Source organism: Hyaena hyaena, unplaced genomic scaffold (assembly GCF_003009895.1).
Source record: "Hyaena hyaena isolate Hyena2069 unplaced genomic scaffold, ASM300989v1 scaffold_13, whole genome shotgun sequence".
NCBI classification, from domain to species: Eukaryota; Metazoa; Chordata; class Mammalia; order Carnivora; family Hyaenidae; genus Hyaena; species Hyaena hyaena.
The window spans coordinates 3785542-3804784 of record NW_024080645.1 but is presented as its reverse complement, the minus strand read 5'-3'; the positions used below and the strand labels follow the sequence as shown (position 1 = coordinate 3804784).

General features: G+C 51.3%; 1 protein-coding gene and 1 non-coding gene across 2 annotated transcripts in view; one reads left to right on the top strand and one right to left on the bottom strand.

Moving 5' to 3' along the window:
• The window catches only part of FSD2 (fibronectin type III and SPRY domain containing 2), a 47305-nt gene extending 32720 nt beyond the window's left edge, over positions 1-14585 (top strand). The window contains exons 8-14 of the mRNA XM_039216527.1: positions 240-395; positions 2873-3007; positions 3724-3874; positions 5867-6000; positions 7265-7397; positions 11578-11754; positions 13737-14585. Of these exons, the coding sequence (XP_039072458.1) occupies positions 240-395; positions 2873-3007; positions 3724-3874; positions 5867-6000; positions 7265-7397; positions 11578-11754; positions 13737-13989 (1139 nt within the window). The 3' untranslated portion in view covers positions 13990-14585. The remainder of the gene's footprint in view (positions 1-239; positions 396-2872; positions 3008-3723; positions 3875-5866; positions 6001-7264; positions 7398-11577; positions 11755-13736) is intronic.
• Positions 14586-17046: 2461 nt separating this feature from the next.
• On the bottom strand, positions 17047-17173 carry LOC120220414. The gene has a single exon (XR_005525572.1).
• Positions 17174-19243: the final 2070 nt, after the last annotated feature.

Below are 19243 nucleotides of genomic sequence, written 5' to 3'. Positions count from 1 at the left end.
CCAGCCCGAGTCCCTGTCACCGAACCCTCCCCCGCAAGTTTGCGTGGGTTTGTCAGAGCAGGAATGGACGTGCTGGTTGTTGCCTGCAGGCTGGCGCTTAGGAGGTGTGGCCTTCCTGACCTTGTCCCGTCTGGGCAAAGCCCACGGATGCCTCAGGGGACCAGGAGTCCTGGCTGCAGCCCACACCTCTCCTGGGGGCTCCTCACTTGTGTTTGCTTTTCTCCCTTTGCTTCGTCCAGCTCCTTCTGCTCCGGTAATAAACCCGCAGGCCCCCAACTCGGCCACGGGCTCCTCCGTCCGCGTGTGCTGGAGCCTGTACTCTGACGACACGGTGGAGAGCTACGTGCTGTCCTACTGGCCAGTGCAGGACAGCTCGCCTGGGAAGGACCAAGCAGGTGAGGCTCCGCCAAGGTCGTACTCACGCTCTGGCACGGCCAAGGGCCCCCAGAGGCCGGGGAGCAGTTTTCCCAGTAATCGAAAGGGCAGAGGGGGGATGAATCTGTGTATGCAGCTGCTTGGGGCTGTCGTCATCCGGGAACTACCTGGCATCGGGGCTGCAGGCAGGGGGTGTGGCAGAGGGCACGTTGGGGCTGCCTGGGGAGGCCACAGGCCAGCTAAGGTGCCTGGAGTGTAGGTATAGCCGTCAGGCCAGAGCTGTCCTTGGGATGAGTCCCTGTCGGCCGCTGTGTGCAGAAAGGGTGGGGACGCCCCTCCTTGAGGAGGCCTGACAGGCTGTCTGGATAACCGCCCCCCCGTCCCACCCCTGGGCTGGCCCTTCTCAGAGCAGCCTCCTGCCGGGACGAGTTGGAGGGTTAACCTGCAGACCCCCGTGAAGCAGCTCGAAAGGGCTACCGCTGATCAGACCCACATGCGCAGGTTGAGCACGCTCCTGGGAATGTCCCCAACCCTCCAGGGTGGGCAGCTCTGGGCCCATCCCCTTCTCAGGGACATGGAGCTGGTGTGGGCCTAGGGCTGGGCGTAGCTGCTTCCCCACTCCCCACACGACACATAAGCCATTGGCCGGGTGGGAAGAGAGGGCCTTGGGGATTTCCACCTCATGGGCAAGGGGACTGAGACAAGAGAGAAAGTGCTGTCCGTGGGGACACAGTGGGCGATGGCAGAGCAGGGCAAGAGTCACGTGTGCAGGCTCGCCACACAGAGCTCACTGCTGCACCAGCCCAGGCAGGGGGAGGGTCTGAGTGCCGAAGGTGAGGGTGGGTTTTCTGTGCAGGGACCGGGAAGGAAGGGGAATGCTTGAGAAAAGTAAGGGTAAGATTAAGTAATGCTGAGGGAGGTCAGAATAAGGTGAGCGGATGATGAGGGTGATCTGAACAAAGACTAAAGAGGCCACAGTGGGGAAAGAGGAAGATTTTAAAAGGGAGGTTAAGGAGGGGGGCCTGGGTGGTTCAATCGGTTGAGTGTTCGACTCTTGATTTCGACCCAGGTCACGATCCCAGGGTCGTGGGATCAAGCCCCACATCAGGGTCGGAGCTGAGTGGGGAGCCTACCTGAGATTCCCCCCTCTACTCACCTTCCCTTCTTGTGTGCTCTTTCTCTAAAAATTAAAAAAAGAAATTATGAAAGTAAATAAATACAAGGGAGGTCAGGGACCATGAAGCCAGGTCTGATTAACCAGTCCATGTCATGAATCATCCCTGTTGGCACTCTCTGCAGACACACAGGAGAAGTCATTGTGTTTGGGTTGTGTCATGGCAATCTATGAAGATCTTTTCTTTTGTAATGTTAATTTACTTTGAGAGAGAGATCGTGAGCAGGGGAGGGGCAGAGATAGAGGAAGAGAGAGAGAATCCCAAGCAGGCCCCACATTATCAGCACGGAGCCCGACACAGGTCTTGATCTTACAAACTGTAAGATTATAACCTGAGCCGAAATCAAGAGTCACATGTTTAACCAACTGAGCCACCCAGGAGCCCCTCTAGAAGATCTCTTAAATGGACCACTTTGTAATAAAGGAACTGATATCAGAGGGTGGGTAAATGAGTTATCACTGCCTTTCAAGACTCTAGGGAGGTTTGGAGGTGTATCAGTTAGCTTTTGCTGTGTAACAATACCCTATCCTGCCGTATTCCACACACATATGCATGACTTATTGGCTTAAAATGACAAACATTTGTTATTTCTTATAATTATGTGAGTTGGCTGGACGTTCTTCTGGTCTGGGCCAGCTTGGCTACGTAGAGCTGGGTGGTGTGGGATGGCCTCACTTACAGGTCTGGGGATTTGGCAGGGATGGCTGGGGCCTCTGTCCATCGGGTCTCATTGTCCGGAAGCCTGGCTTGGGCTTGTTCACGTGGAGATGGACAGTGTTTGGGGTGCCGGGGTGGCTCTGTGGGTTAAGTGTCCGACTTCGGTTCAGGTCATGATCTCACGGTTCGTGGGTTCGAGCCCCGCGTCGGGTTCTGTGCTGGCAGCTCAGAGCCTGGAGCCTGTTTCAGATTCTGTGTCTCCCTCTCTCTGACCCTCCCCTGCTCATGCTGTCTCTCTCTGTCTCAAAATAAACAAAAACTATTTTTTAAATGTTAAAAAATAAAGAAATGGACGGTGCTCCCAGCAGCCAGAGGACAAGCCCCCACACATTCGCGTTTCCCAGGCATCTGGCGGCATCGTGTGTGCTGCCGTCTCATTGGCCAAAGCAAGTCACGTGGCTCAGCCCATCAAGGGATGACAGGAAAAAATGAACCTCTTGAAGGAGCAGCAAGCCACACCGCAGAGAACACATACACGGGTGGGAGGAGTTTATGGCCAGTTCTGTCATCTACTGCAGGGACATTCAGCACAGCTGATTTGGAGCCACTTGGCCTCTTTTTGGGGTTGAATTCTTGTCTTTTGTTTTTTATTTTTTGTTTTCCAGAGTTTACAATGACTGTCAAAGAAACATATTGCTCAGTGAGAAATCTTGTGCCAAATACCCAGTATGAATTTTGGGTCACAGCTCAGAACAGGGCTGGCCGCAGCCCCGCCAGTGAGCGTGCAGTGTACATGACAGGTAAGGGGGGCCCCAGGAGCCACGGCTTTCGAGGTGTGGCAGGACATTTGATTTCATTTGGAAGGGCAGGAATAGCTGTCCATTTTCCTTTCATTTAACACACCAAACCTGTGTTCCTAGGACGGAAGGGACACTTGCTCAGAGTTGGTCTCAAAACATCAGAAAGCACTGCTCACAATCACAGCATCATTTCACCTTTCAGCCGCCTTCTGCTCCAGGAACCGTCTGAAAGGGGTTCCCGGCGTCTCGGGCCATGTGGGCGGCCATGACAGAACACCACAGACCGAGTGGCTCATAAATGACAGAATTTTAACTCTCACAGTTTTGGAAGCTGAAAGGGGCCTCCTTTTAAGCCACCAGCATATTTGGTGTCTTGATGTGAAGCCTTCCGGGGCTGTAGACAGCTGACTTTGTTTTGGCTGCGTCCTCACACAACAGAAAGGGACCCAGAGCTCCTTGGGCTCCCTTTGATGAGAGACACCCTCCTCATCATGTCCCAAAGACCCCACCTACTGCCACGCTGGGGAACAGGCTGCAACACATGAATTCTGGGCGGGGGGAGGGTACGCAAATACTCAGTCTCTTGTACCCGGTTTGTTTTTTATTGCACTGAATGTCTTTTGTGGGCAGAGGTTGTGCTTGGTTAGCCGTGCTCTGGACAAACTGTCTGGATAGGAGCAGAATGGTCATTCCTCTCCCCCTTTGTCCCGCACTAGCACCCTCCCCTCCCATTATAAAAAGCAAAGAGATACGGAGCTGCGAAGAGGCTGCGCTGATTTGCTGGGAGTCTGGGAACCTGAATCCCGTGGACTCGTACACGGTGGAGCTGACCCAGGCGGAGACGCCTGAAGCCTCAGGAGTGACTGAGTGAGTCATAGTCATGGCCGGGGTGTGTGTGTGTGTGTGTGTGTGTGTGTGTGACACCTGACACAGCTCAGGAAATGCACGGGGCCTGCAGAGAAGGACAGAGTTTGGAACCTTAACTTTGGGCCGCTTCGTTTTCCTGAGAAATTTCTCAAACACTATTACTGAAGGTGCGTGATGTGTGAGTAAACAGTTTAAACCTCAGGGATGCTTTTCCAGTCCAACGAAGATTTACCACTCATTCATTCCACAGTGTTGCGGGCCCGGGGCCAGGACCTGGGTTCCAGGAGACTAGATAGATAAATTCCCTTCCCTACGGAGCTGACTGTCAAGTGGGGGCAAATAGACAGAAAACAGGAAAACAAATACATAAAATAGAAGGTGCTCTGAAGGAGAAAGACATGTAAGGAGGGGGATGGGTGAAAGTGGAGACCTGTGTGGATGGAGCGAACATCTAAATGGAGACCTGAACGGAGGAAGGACCAGGCTCTGAGGATAGCGGGTCGGCGGCGTGGCCCCGGGGCAGGAGCGAGCCAAGACCCCGACAGTCCGGGAACAGCCCCCGCGTCCAGGGCTGCCCAGCGGTGGAGCAGAGGGTGCACCACCTGGTTCTGGAGAAACGGAGGAAGTGGAATTGGTGTCAACTGTCAGGAAAGACAGACTCTTCTGTGCTTAGTGCTAAGCTTGGAGCCTGGCCATCTGTCCCACACCCTCTGTTCTAGGTAGAATCCACGTGTCCACGGCCACCTCAGGGCTGACCTTGGTTATTTACCTCTCGAGATACTCGGGAGTGGGGCAGGGGCGTCCGGCGGTCCTGGCCACCTGAACGATGCCAACATCTTGTGCGCTTTGTGCTGATGCTCCAGGAGCACCTGACACCTGGGACCGTAATGATGGGCGTCAACAGGGGCTGGCCCGTGACCTGGGGTAGTGCCTGCCCTCCCAGCACAGATCTAATCATCTTGAAGAAGGGACAGAACTCCTTCCCGGAAGGGGCCGCGCCCTCCCCTGCATCTCTAGCTCATGCCTCACCAGCTGCCCTCCGTGTCTGGCTCGTCACACTGGTCACATTTTAGCTCCTCCTACTTCCCATGTGCCTTCTTGCTCCTTCCGTGTAGGAGACTCCTGTCCCCGTTTCATCCAGTTACGTGCAAGCCATTCTTGAGAGCTCAGCTCCAGATCCACCTCTCCGGCCTTGTCCACCGTGCAGCACGCCGTCCCCGCGTGCCGGGTACCAGCCTGCGCCTCCTCCCTTGCTGGCTTGCAGAGGGCCTCTCTGCCCACCTCGCCCGTGAGCTCGGTGAGGGCAGGGGCCACATTCAGCTTTCCCCAGAGCCTCCCCTCCAGTGTCTGGAACCTAAGGGGCTTGGTTAGTGTTTACTGGACGCGTGTGAAAGCGCCGCGCCGGCCCGCAGCCGCAGCCTTCGCCTCGTCGGATGAGGGCGGTGTAAACCGGCGTCACATTGGAGAGAAGCCTTCTCTTTTCCCCTGGACTGAAAGGGGCTTAGCGATTGCAGACAAGGCCGACAGTTATCCGCTTGTGTTTGTGTGCGGTAGAATTGCAATAAATTGGGTCCCCGGGGGGCTTCTGTGCTGCCCTTCCGCTCTCGCCAGAGATGTCGGTTCATAAACACAGACCGAGGTACCTGCTACAGGCCCAGCGCTGGGCTGAGGCGGGCGGCACTCAGCCCCCGCCCTCGGAGAGGTTCTGACCCATCAGACAGCTGGGGGCACAGTGGGAGACCGAGGCCAAGCGTGGGACAGCTGGGGGCCGGGGACTCGGGCTGGGGAGCCCCGAGGGCAGAGGGCCACAGACACGAGGAGTAACAACGGAACGAGGAAAGTAGAGCTGGAAGAGGAAACCCGCCGGCGGTGTAGGCCGGAGGCTGCGGTGCGAGGGCGAGTTTAAAATCCCAGCTTTAAAAGGGATGTGCCGGGGCCTGGCTGCCCAGCGCACCCCCCACCCCGTGACTGAGGCTCCCCTTCTGTGCCCAGGTCGGTTGTGGGCATCCCAACGTGCGAGGCCCTGGTGCAGCTGCAGCCCAGGCAGCGCTACACCATCTACGTGCGAGCCCTGAGCGTGGGGGGCCCCAGTGCAAGGAGCGACCCCGTGACGGTCTACACCACAGGTATGTGCCCTGGCCTCATGCCCTTAAGACCTCAGGGAGCCACTTTGGGGCAGACCAGCGCTGCACGGCTTCTCTGGAAAATAGGCCAAGTCAGGCTCTGCCACTCTCCCTCTTGCACGTTTGTTCTCTCTCCCTCTAAAAGACATAAAATGGAAGAAAAGAGTGTATTTATGAAAACCTTAAATGAACACAAATCAGCAAAAATTATTATAGATTAAAAAATGACCCTCGCTTGGAACCGGCAAGCTGGCAGCAAGGGCGCACGTGGTGCATCGCTTCTCAGCTGGGAACCTGCAGACAGCGAATGAGATTTCCAGCAGCGTCAAACTGTGGAAATCATTGTGAACAGCTTGATGGCGATGTTTGCACCCAGGTGTCAGATGAAAGAAGTGACAGAATAGGAACTCGAGAAAAAAGAACTTAGCTAAGTCACTGTAATGGGGAATTAGTTACTATGTTCCTAAATAATGGATTTTTTTTTTTTACTAAATAAAGTTTTTATTAAGTAATTTTTTTATTCAACAATCTGTTCTATACCATTTTTTGGTGAGCTCTGTTTTAACCACAATTTGGGGATGGCTGTAATCTCCTTGCCTCTCCGCCACTGCCCTCATTGAAATGTTGAATTCCACTTCCCTTTGTCAGATTGGTCGTTAATCTCCTCAATTCCCATTTCCCTTGGCAGGTAGGTTAGAAATTCTTGTCCGTGAGCAGGCTCTTATAAGCCTCCCAGCTTAGAGCAAAGCCCGTGGAATCAGGGGGATTTGGGGGTTCAAACTTGAGTTGTGTCGTTGCCAGTTTTTTTTTTTCTAAGTTCATTTGTTTATTTTGAGAGAGAGAGAGTGGGACGGGCAGAGTGAGAGAGACACCGAATCCCAAGCAGGCCCTTCGCCATTAACGCAGAGCCCGTCAAGGGGGCTCGAACTCATGAACCATAAGATCATGACCTGAGCGGAGATCAGGAGTCCAACACTAAGCTTAGACTGTGCTACCCAGGTGCCCCGCCAGGTGATTATTTTTAAACCACCTGGTGCGTCAGTTTTCTCCTCCCCAGGTGTAAATAATAATGCGGTTCTGAGAGTAATTGAGGCTTGAACCGGGGGAGACTTGTACACTGCCTGCTGGGGGCGAGGCACGCTGGCTCCCAGCGCATGCTCACCGCCACCATCGTCGGTGGCGGGAGGGAGAGGACTGTGAGGCCAGGACCCCCGGCCGGCACGGGGGTGGGACTGGCTGGGGCTCTTCGCGTGTTTCGCCCACACAGGCAGCTACTTTCACCTGAACCAGCACACCTGCCACGCCGGGCTGACCATTTCGGAGGATGGGTTCACAGTCGTGCGGAGCGAAAAGAAAACCCCAGCAACAGAGCTGCTCCCTAGCAACACCCGGTTCACCAGGTACTTCGCCAGCCACTCACTAGAACATTCCGTGAATCTCCCTAATACACGTTGTTGTTTACATAAAAAGTGGTGATGACAGAACTTGAAGAGGTCCCAGAAATGGCTAGGGGTCTGGGGCGGGGGAGGGGAGGCTGGGGAGCTGGAGCGGAGGAAGGGTCTGGCTGGTGTGGGCTGAAGACACCTGTTGTGGCTTCTGAGGTGGGGTCCGGCCGCCGAGCTGGAGGCCGTGCCCTGCAGCCACGACGAGGGGCACTGACGGGCGTTGGGGAAAGAAACAAGCATGTAGGTCTCTCAGGCTTGGGCTGGTGCTCTGTCTCCTACAGCCGGTGAGGGATTGTGCTGGTGCATGACCCGAGGGGGGGCGGTCCCCCAAAAGATGTGCGCCGTCTGTCTAGAAGTGTAGCTGTTTCCAGTCCTTGGTGCTCAATTCACATTGAAGCAGTTTATTTATGCCTCACTTCTTTCCAAATACTTAAGGAAGACTTCACATGAGGGGCAGATACACACCACTGAAATAGAAAAGTCAAAGCAATGGGAGAAAAAGAACAGAGGTTAACGCCAAGGGCTCATTCCATTTCCATGGTTACACATTAAAGGTGGCTCTCAGCTTCCTGGTCCCGTCCGGACAGGAAGAGTTCTTGGCCTGTTGGTTTTAGAGTCAGGAGGATCTTCTAAGGAGGCAAAGGGGCTCTCCCGTGGGGGCTGCAAGGGCTATGGATGGAAACTTCATCCAGGGGCGCCTGGGGGGTTCAGTCAGTTGAGGGTCCGACTTTGGCTCAGATCATGATCTCACAGTCCGTGAGTTCAAGCCCCATGTTGGGCTATTTGCTGACAGCTCAGAGCTGGGAATCTGCTTTGGATTCTATGTCTCCCTCTCTCTCTCTGGCCTTCCCCTGCCCTTGCTCTCTCTCTCTGAAAAATAAAGAAAGAAAGAAACTGCATCCAGCCTCCCTGCCCGGGTCCTAGACTATCCCAGAGCTGGCTCTTCTGCTGACGTTGGCTCCCTGCTGGCCTTTTTACTGTGTGTGTGTGTGTGTGTGTGTGTGTGTGTGTGTGTGTGTGTGTGAGACCTACTCTACATAAGTGTTCGCATGCAGTAGCCCAAGTGTGCAGGGTACCGTGGAAAGCAACTTGATCCTTTCCTGCCTCTGCCCATTCTACCTGGGGTTGCGGGGCCTGGAGAGGGATGTGAAGCAATAAAGGCCTTACCTGTGTTTAAAAAAAAAAAAAAAATCAACTGAGTAGACTTTTAAAGATCTTATTGGCTTTATTCCACAAGCTGTGAACCGGGTTCCACCCAGTCTAGCAGGCAGACAGGAGCTCTCAGGAGCTGCACAGGATGAAAGGCTTTGATGGGTCAAGTTACTGTAGGCGAGGCAGCGCGTGGCTGTGGTGAGGTTACTTCCTGCAGGGGACAGCAGGGTCTGTGAGGCACGTCACCTCGCTAGTGCTCATCGGGCAACTCCTGGCTGGTTTAAGATTCCACTTCTTGGTGACGTGGGGCTTAGCGTAACGGGCTCCATTTTGGGCCTGTTGTCCTGTTTTTGGCCTGTCGGTACTAACTGGTACCAGTGCGATGTGGGTAGGCCCCTGGCAGCCCGTCAACCTCCGCACCCAGTGGTTCTCGTTCTTTCCGCCGAGGCCTCCTGGGCCCTCACGGGCAGCTTGGACGGGATCTTCCCACAAACAGTCCGGAGGCAGCTTTCCTGCAGTGGGTCCTGTCCACACCCGGCCCTCTGAAGGCACATCCCCCTGACCAGGCCCCTGCTATTCACTGCGTGTGTGGAAGCTCCCCGGGCAGCCCCCCCTCGAGCAGCTTCGCTTCAGCCATTTGGTGTTGCGCTAAAAAGTCACCAACAAGTTTTTGGTCACCGAGTCCTGCACAGGGGGGAGGTGTAAGTACTCCTTCCCGCCGCTCGCCTTGAACTAGGGGGGATCTCACCACCTGTTGTTCTGCTCTTGGCTTTTTGGGGTCCAGCCAAGTTAGACGGTCCCGTTTCAATATCCCGTCACCAGTATATCCATTGTCCTGTGAAACACCATGCTGTGCGCTGGGCGTAAAGAGACAAAGATACTCTCCCTGCGCACCTGACTCAGACTGGCAGGCGGGGGAGAGACACGTGTCAGACACACCTGTAAAAGCTACGGCAGCATATGGACAAGGCACCGTAGGAGCCCCCGGGAAGAAGGCTTCCTGGAGAGGCAAGGGCTTGAAGGATAAAAGGGAGTTCTCCAGGCCAACAGGGCAGAAGAAGTGCCTCCTACATGGACAAGCAACGGAAGTCAGGGAGCCCATGCGTTTGGAGAGCTCCCAGCTTAGCGTGTCTGTGGTATAGGGTCCATTAATGGGAAGAAGTGGAAGACGAGGCAGGAAAGATGGAAAAGTTCTAGTGCAAAACAAGTTTGGATCTTATCCTTTGAGGGGTGGGAATTATTGGAGGATTCAAGTAGGGGAAGTGACACAATCAGATTTACATTTCAGAAGGATCCCACTGGGGGGGGGGGGCAAGGGTGAACTGGGGAGGAGGGGGAGAAGCAGCTAGGAACCCAGGAGACCCGAGAAGGGGCTGTGGAGGCCTTGAGCAAATTGGCAGTTAGGTGGATGAGAGGAGCTGATGGGCTCAACAGATATGTAGCACATAAAACCAACAAGGAGAGAGGCCAGCTGGTTACGGGACGAGCAGGGGAGGGATGCATCAGGGACTGTGACGTATGGTGTTTATCAGGTGCTAGACATGTTCCAAGAGCTTTACGTGGATTAGCTCATTGAATCATCACGACAGCCTGTGAGGTCCATCCCATTATGAGTCCAGTTTGACAGATGAGATCATTGAGGCACAGAGAAGTAAAGCAATTTGCCCAAAGGCACACTGCTATTAAGGGTTGGAGTCAGAATTAAACTAGAAGCTGAGCGTGTCACCACTACATTATTCTGTCTTGGGTTACTGTTTTCTGCCTTTGATTGCTGGGTAGATAATGAAATCTATTAACCAAAACGGAGAAAACGCGAAGTGTAAGTCCTCCTTCCCACCACAAGCAAAACACAAAGTCTGGTGGGCTGTGGGAGGGGTGGGAATGTGGTAAGCTCTCGTGGGGACATTCTCAATGAGGGACAGCAGATGGGTGGAGATGTGGGCTAGAGCGGAGAGTAGAGATGGCTTTGTTTTCCAGAGGAGGAGCTATGTCATGTGCAGCCTCCTTCCCAGGGCTTTGCTTGGCCTCCAGAACTTGGAATCGGAGAGCAGAGATCTCTTGCTAATGACCCCTGAACAAATCTGCCCAGGGTTTGGGGAGGCCACTCAGTTTGGCTAATGTAGAAGTTTCCTGCAGGAGGTGATTCTTCATTTTGGAGATACTGATGTGATCTGAATTCCACCAAGAACCTTCCTCTGAAGAATGCTGTATTGTTGTAAAACAAAACACAACTCTGACCTTTGTAAGTGCAGTTGCTCCCAGTGATGTCTTGCAGGTCAATTTTGATCATTGGTGAGGAATTTGCTATTTGCTCCTCTCAGGTTTGCGTCTGTGTTTCAGATCCTGGTCTTCTGCCTGTAGCCACCCCTCAGATATGTGTCACGTCAAAGCCTCCATGCTAGTTGTGTAGCATCAGCGGGGCTGGTCGCTTCCTGAACTTCAAGTGCATGGTTCCCTTGACTGTGCTGAGTTCTAAGTTTCAGTCCCTTTTGTTTGCTTTAATTTTTTTTAGTTTATTTATTTTTGAAAGAGAGAGAGTCAGAGTGTGAGCAGCGGAGGGGCAGAGAGACAGGGAGACACAGAATGCCAAGCAGGCTCCAGGCGCTGAACTGTCAGCACAGAGCCTGATGTGGGGCTCGAACCCACAAATCTGAGTCGAAGTCAGATGTTTAACTCACTGAGCCACCCAGGGGCCCCAAATCCTTTTTTTTTTTTTTTTATGAGCAAGTGAACCAAATCTTTATTTTTGTCACTAAAAAGTTACTAAAAATGCAAATAGAGCCTTTCCTAACTTGCTCCAATTACCAGCAGGGTAAGAACCTTCCCCATCCATCAGGTGAGCTGAGGATGAGCCGCTTCATGAGGGAGGTGTTCAAAACACTGGCCTCTGCCTGCAGGCCGACCCCAACGGCTGGCATCACCCCCCTGCACGGCCAGGCTCAGGCCGCCCCCAGTCACATGCGCCTCCACTTTCTAAACCCAGGTGTGTTGCAGTCATGGGGAATCTCATTCCAATCCGAGGGCGCCATTACTGGGAGGTGGAGGTGGACCAGCGGTCGGACTACACGGTGGGTGTGGCCTTTGAAGATGTCCCTAAACAGGAGGACCTGGGAGCAAACTGCCTGTCTTGGTGCATGAGGCACAGATTTGCATCATCACGGTAAAGTAGAATCTGGACGCCCAATACTAAAATTTGCTTTGAAAGAAGAGAGTGAGAGGCTTCACTAGCAATAATTAAGGCCTATAGTAGGTTTCAGAAGATATTCTGAGATAGTTCGCAGCTCTTTTCCAGCCCTTTCCCCTGAAGTCCAGATGAGAAGAGGAAGAGCGGCTTGGGGTACTTTTCTTTCAGACAGAAATAGCTAAAATTTGTGGAGAGCTGCTTCTGGGCCAGGCACTGTTGCATCCGCTTACATGCACCATCCTGTTTCCTTCTCACAAGTATACGACCCCATTTTAAAAATAAGCTATGCCTCACAGCATCAGATAATCCATCCAACGTGGGGTTTTGGAGCTTGGAATCCAATCCAGGCAGTCTGGCTCCAAAGACAGCATTCTTAACCACTAAGTGCTTAGTTTTTCATTCATGCTCAACCTGAGTTATTAAATGGATACCATTTGATCTGAACCCCCAATTCCATGTTTGTGAGTGGCTGAATAGCCATGGCTAATTCTGGTTTGCTTCTGCTGCTAAGCACTCTGTCCTCCACGCATGGATTAGTTCTAGAAAGTTGGGAAAACCCAATGAGGTGCAGTCCTGTGGACATTTTCAGACTTAGGAGGCCTCCCTTCACCTAAAAAATTACAAAAATTTACACCACTTCCCCAGCACTTCTTGCGCCATGGGCCTCTGACCCTCATTGGCTTGCTGTGCCCTATTCATGTTTGATCCCATCTTCTCTGCTGGTGAACCTCCTTCACGGTCAATTAAACACTGTCATGCCCGCGCATATGCGGGAAGACCAACCTCCCCCCTGTAAGATACCTGGACTGGAATGGACTCTACTAAAGCTCAGACCTAGTCTGAGGAACACAGGAAATAGTAGGCACTGAGCCAAATAGCTTATTTGGAGATTCTGCCAGAAGTGTAATAAGGCTAGAAGTCAAAGTACCCTCTCCTAAAGAGGGAAGAACAAAGGGCAGAAGAGAACGGGGAGAGTAACGCAAGAGGAGTCTGTGTACGGTGGGAGGGCTGGGTGGTCAGAAGTCAGAAGAGGGTGGAAACATGAGACAGCGGGGAAAAGGACGGGCAAAAAGCCGAACAGGCCGCGCAGCTTCCACGGCCCCACCTTGGAACGACACAGGACAGACAGAGTCGCGAGTGGGGGAGGACAAGGTATCCTAGCTGACTCTATGTCATGCTTTCATCCGATGCTGTGGTGGGAGGTGGAGGGCAGGGCTCCCTTGGCTTCCGGCCACTGCTTAGCTAAGGAAGGAGCTGCGGGGAAGATGAGGCGGCCGGGCTGGAGCCGAGCTGGAGCCGGGCTGGCTCGCTCTGTCACCGACACCATATTCCAAGTGCTCCTCCCAGGCGTGGGGCCCAGCTTGGCGGCGCCGCGCTCTGCAGGCTTCTGTAGGTAGCAGAGGTAGGAGGTTCCCGTGGCTGCTTTGGGTTCCGGCCATTTTTTCAAAGCACCCGGGCTACGGAGCAGGGGGAGAGGGTGCTGGGCGAGGCTGCGGGGAGCGGTGACAGGCCCCTGCTGGCCACGCCGCATCTGAAGGTCTAAGGACTGTGCCTGAGTCCCCGTGCACAGATTATACCAAAAGGCACATTTTATTACATGAAAGATCATGAGCCTCCCCGTTTCAAACATCTTTATTACAAAGGCTTTACACATCTGAACCTTAAGATCCAAAATTTTAAAACACCTATTTCTATGCAAACTCTGATGCAGTAAGAGTGTACATTACTGTACGTAAGTTTCTTAGGTGAAGGGATTGTTCAAAAACGAAGTTTAAAAAGAGAAGTCTCTTAGGACAAATTTTAGAAGAGAGACGGTTTTGGAAATGAACTGTTACTCTGGTAGTCAATTAATTGAAAAGCATAACATGATCGTAGCATGATCTGAGAATATGAACATTCTGGAAGTAGCCCATCTGCGGAATTTCCGAAGCCGTGTCATATCACCGTTTACTTTTCAGGCATGAGTATGAGTTCCTGCACAACAAGACGACCCCAGACATAAGAATAACTGTGTCCCCGAGGAAGATCGGCATTCTGTTAGACTATGAAAATGCAAAACTGTCATTTTTCAATGTGGACATTTCTCAGCATCTGTACACATTTAGTTGTCGGCTTCACCAATTTGTGCATCCCTGTTTTTCTCTGGAAAAGCCTGGGTGTCTGAAGATCCATAACGGCATTTCAGTGCCAAAGCACGCCACATTCTACTAGGCCGTCCTGATGCCAGCTCCCTCTCTTCTGTCCCCTGCCCCCTCAGCGGGTTGAACTTGGCATTCAAGCACGGGGTCCTAGTCCTGTGCGCTGCCGCCTGCATGATGTTAGGTTAGTCACTACCAGGCCCGGCTCAGATGAAATGAACTCCGGGGTCTTTCAAGCGGCCGAACTGTGGTGGTCTATTCGTTTGCACGCAAAGTATCTGAATGTCCGAGGCCTGCAGAGCTGGGGGCGGGGGCAAGGGACGGAACAGCTACAAAAGCGTTAGTGGCCGCGCCAGGCACACCTGGGACGTCCGCTTGTCAGCCGTGAACAGACTCGAGAAGGCGAGGGGCCGTGCACAGAGCAGCAGGGCAGCCTCGCGCCTTCTCTGTCTGCCCCGGAGTTAATGGCAGTGATGAGCTTTCTCCCACTGAGCACCGTGTAACCCGTTCCTCTCCCTCCCGCACCTTCCCCCACGCACTGTGACGTCTACCGTGCGCACTTCCACAAAGGCGGGGACAGGGTCTGTCTCGTCCGTCATTCGGTCCCTAAGGGCTAACACGTAACAGTACACACCAAATACTGAATAAATTGGTATTTTCTTCATCCAACTACTCTTCTTGGGCGCTCACTGCTCTCCCTGTGAGGGATGGTGGGGCTCTTTCCCAACGACAGCAAGGGCGCAGGGCGCATGGTGGGGGGGGCACGGAGACCACCGGGAGGGAGGCAGTCTGAACAGAAGGGCGCCTGCGGCGGGACGGCAAGACTGGGCCGAACGGAACACTCGCTGCTACACACTTGGCTCCACGTAAATGTGGCACTTTCATTGCATCGGAGGGGGGGGTGGGGGGGTAAATTGGGGAAAATAGAGAACATTAGTCACAACTGATTCTAGGAACTGGCCTGTAACGTGAAGAGAACCAGACTGGAGATCAAAAGACTTAGATTTGATTGCTCCTCTGCAGCTACTCTGCGAAGAGTCACACGATCTACCAGAGCTCCCGTGTCCCTTTAAACAGAGAAAACATAGTACTAATCTCAGAGGACCGGGAGATTTAATGACGAACACGGTCGCGCACAAGATGGGATGGACGGCAAATGCACGGCAGCTTCGGGAGACAAAAGGTGGCCCGCCAAAGGCAAGCGCTGAGCACCGTGCGCGGAGTGGCCCCTGGGCCGGCAGCTCGGGGGCTCCTGCCCCTCTGCCCTTGTGCCGTCCTGTGACCCCAGCACCGGCCCCGGGGCTGCCTTGCTGGTTCTCCACGCGGGGCTCTGGCTGCCACTTAAAGCTCTGCATGCGGCATCCTCGAGCCTGCACGGGCGGGCACAGAGTTGGGGACCCGCCGCGCCCTCGGGCCTGTATGTGCAGGCGCAGTCCGGCACCCCACCTGTGAAGCGGTTCTCAGGGACCGTTCCGTTCTGCCCCAAGGAAGCCTCTCTACACAGATGTGCCCCGTATCCCGTCACTCATCATGGTTCGTGGGAGCTCAAAGTTCTGTGACTCTAAAACTTTTGTGTTTTCTGGCCCAAAGTCTGACATGACGAACGCCTCTCATCTCCTGTCTCAAAACCCTGCCTGTTGATAGAAAGAGCCACTCAAGTTCTGGAATTAACAAATTGACAGCTCGTCTCTTTCTCTCTCTGTCTCTCTCTCTCACACACACCTGCCCCGTCAAGCTGCATCACTACCCTGAGATAAGAAGGTACAGCCGATGTAAACACAGAGATGGTTCAAGTTACTAAGAGAAAATACATATGTGTATATTCAAAACTGATCATAGCCACTGAGACAGAAACTACCAGGCAGGAAGTAAGCGATCACAGATAAGGTGAGTTTGAATTCAGCTTTCTATAAAGGCTTTATGGAATATTTCACATGTAATCCGAACATGGATAAAATGATTAAAAACAACACCTGTAAGGTTTGAGTAAATCTTTTATTGACCAAGAAAAAAACATCCAGAAATTTGTGTTGACATATAAAATCCACTTACTTGAAACGAGGCAGATGACCAACTTAAGGCATTCACAATCCTTCAGTGTAGTGGTTTTGTTTAAACATGTTTCTTTATAAGAAGAAAAATAAGTCTAGAACAGAACCATAAAACTTTTTTTTTTTTCTGTAAAATATTCCAGTTCCTAAATTACCATGAATAATCTGCTGAAACTAAATTTCAACAAGGGGCAGGATTTACCTCAAGGCCATGTTCACCTGCAACCTGCTGATATATCTGTTAAAAAACAAAACAAAACAAATTTTTAAAAAGTCAGAACATTGTAGCCACAATCCCTAACACTGTGCACACGAAACAAAAGATACAGGCCTGTTCTTTTATCTGTTCTTTTCTTCGCTTTCCTTATATTACTTTCTAACTCTGAGTAAGTCATTAACATAAACTTTGGCTTCCCTCAACAAAGGGGAAAGAGAATACGTAAAATAACCACAGGTTCTTGGTGTAAACTAATATGGGTTTAGTAATTCAGAATAATCGGAATTTAAGGCACCCTTAGATTTCGATGGGCCTGAAAAGTTGGTCAGAGACACTGGTTTCCGGTAAAATAAACTGCCTTTTATGTGGAAAAGTGTATGTTTAATAATGGACTTCCTGCTGATTCCAACAATGATATGCCATCCCTTATACACATCCAATAAAATCTGTCTGAAGCCCATGCTTGGTGATCGGTATAAAGCAGAGCGAGTGCATGGGCAATGAGGCCTTTTCCTTAATGCCTCTCACCCTCTCAATATTTGTCAGAATCATAACCTTACATGGCTCACACCCCGGCAGCTGCCCGCAGCGCAATCACCATGACGTGGCGTTCTGTAAATGAGATACGCTGGTCTCTGTCCAAGGAGCTTTAGCTACCAGAGAACTTGCTGGACCCTCTGAAGGCTGCACGACGGGAAAGGTCCTGTCGTCCACTTTCCTGAACAACTTCTCCAATTTCCAGCCACCTTCCTATCAGTTAGTATGGGAAGAGTCTCGTGGGCTCACTGTCTTCTCCCCTCCTTTCTGATCTCTCAATTTACTGTTCCCGTTTTCCACAGTAAGACCACACGATGTGTATAAATGCTGTTGGTAGATAAGTAGGTCTTGAATTTATTTTGTAAACAAGACCTGTTCTATCTACCTTTTCATTTAGGAGGCTAACAGCAGAGTCGGCTTGACTTCAAGGACTCTATTTTCTTAGTCTCCAGAAGACCAAGTCCAGCTTTTAAAACGCTGTCCTCTAGCGTGTAAGACACGAAAGCAATGATAATCGACTACTTTAGAGAACTAGTTACTTTTCAAGTGTTCAGAGATTTGAACTCTAACATATGAGTGCTTCCCTGTGACCAATGGTTATGGAATCTAAACGTAACATGAGAGTTCTTGATTTGGGAAGAGGATTCCAGTCTATTGGAATCTTCTCCGTCAGCAAGTCTCCTAGAAGGAGCGTGACGATGAGCTGGGCACGATGCCCCACGTCAGTAATGATTTTACAGCTGCTGCCGCACAGGTGCTGGTTCTGGTCACGCACATCACGTCCCACCTACCACTTCACTGCTAGTTTCTGCTATTCCAGCCCCAGAAAACACTAGGCCCGATTCACTGACAGATTGCTTTTTGTTCATTCTCCCCAGCCTTTGACAGAATCAGGTTTTTCTGTTCTATTTCCACCTTCATCAAATCCTGGTCAAATTAAACTATCATTGATTTGAATTACAATTCAACTACACAGCTTGCAGCTCAAACACCAGGCGGTCACTCAGATACAGCCAATAAAAATGCTTTTGTAGTATGAACTTGGACTCTAATTTTGCTGTCTCCCCCATGCTCATTCCTAGGGCTAGATGTGGCTTAAGAGAGGCTCCCAAACTTGAGAAGACTGGATTAGAGACCAGAATATAATCCATTCATTAGGAAAGCAATCAATCAACAAAACTGAGGTTTCTCAGCTGTGCATTTTAACAAAGCAGGAACGCAGTTTTTAGAGATGGATTTCCTGAGTACAATCATTACTTCTTGGTAAACCTGTCCTATGTTCCGCCACTCAGAAAGACGCCTACCCTCTGACTTCTTTTCTGTCCTCAACATCCATCCAATTGTGGGGTAGAAGGACAGGGAGAGAGAAGGAAAACAAGAGAAGCACTATCCAAAAGTAAGGACAGCCCTCCGAAGAAAGGTAGAAGATACTGGAGACTGTCTTCTGTGTGATTCATAATTTATAAACAAGCCACAGATCCCTAGGTACCTGGAATGGACCTACCCTTTCTGGTCCACCTAATGCCTGTACAGCTCAAAAGTCACTTCGTGGAAGCACTTCCTAATTCCTCCCTCACCCAGGCAGAGTTAAGTGGCACATACTCACCTCTCTTTGAATCCTTGTGTGCACACTACAACCATTAACCTGGATCTGCTCCGCTGAGCCGTATGCAAACCAAAGGGGGGAACCATATCTTCATAGTCTCTAATCAGAACATGGAAGCAAAGGCTTTCTGCTGTCGAAGAGCTCACATCCCTGAAAAGAGATAAGAGGCATCGAATTGTCTTCCAGATTAAAAGAAAATCTCTTCATCAGAAAGCGAAGCACTGTCATAGGGCACCTGGGTGGCTCAGTTGGTTAAGCGTCCGACTTTGATTTCTGCTCAGGTCATGATCTCACTCACAGTTGGGCTCCAGACTCGCATGGAGCCTACTTAGGATTCTCTCTCTCTCTCCCACTGATCTCTCTCTCAAAAAAGAAAAAAAAAAAGCAAAGCACTCTCAAACAGTGTGTTGAGTGGAAGAGGGAGATAAAAAATAGTGAGTCTCAACCTTTCTTCTGTCCCAGTACACCTTCTCAAATGTCAAGTGTCTTTAAAAAGTTATTTTATGGGAGAGACTCCTCACCCCGCGCCCCCCCCCCGGCAAAATTTTAGCCAAACCTCTCTATCAGATGTAGGGGGTAAATGCAATATATATGGAGGCATCTGTCATTCTTAAAATCTCATCCTTTTCTAAAAGGTTTATGGAAATTTTCAGATCCTAGGCTTCATTATTTTAAATTGGAAAAATATGTTCCCAGCCTTTCAAAGAATTTCAAGCTAATCTCCCCCAAATAACCATATATATCTATCTACCAAGGATTTCTGTAAAGTATAAGGCATTTTAAACACCTACTCATGGAATAATGATGAATTCAACAGTGGATACGTTTCTGTGCAGTTACTAATCCATTGAAAAGTCTCAAGTTCTAGAAGTGAGAGAAGGGAGATGTAAAATCTAGCTGGCTGTGGTCACCGATG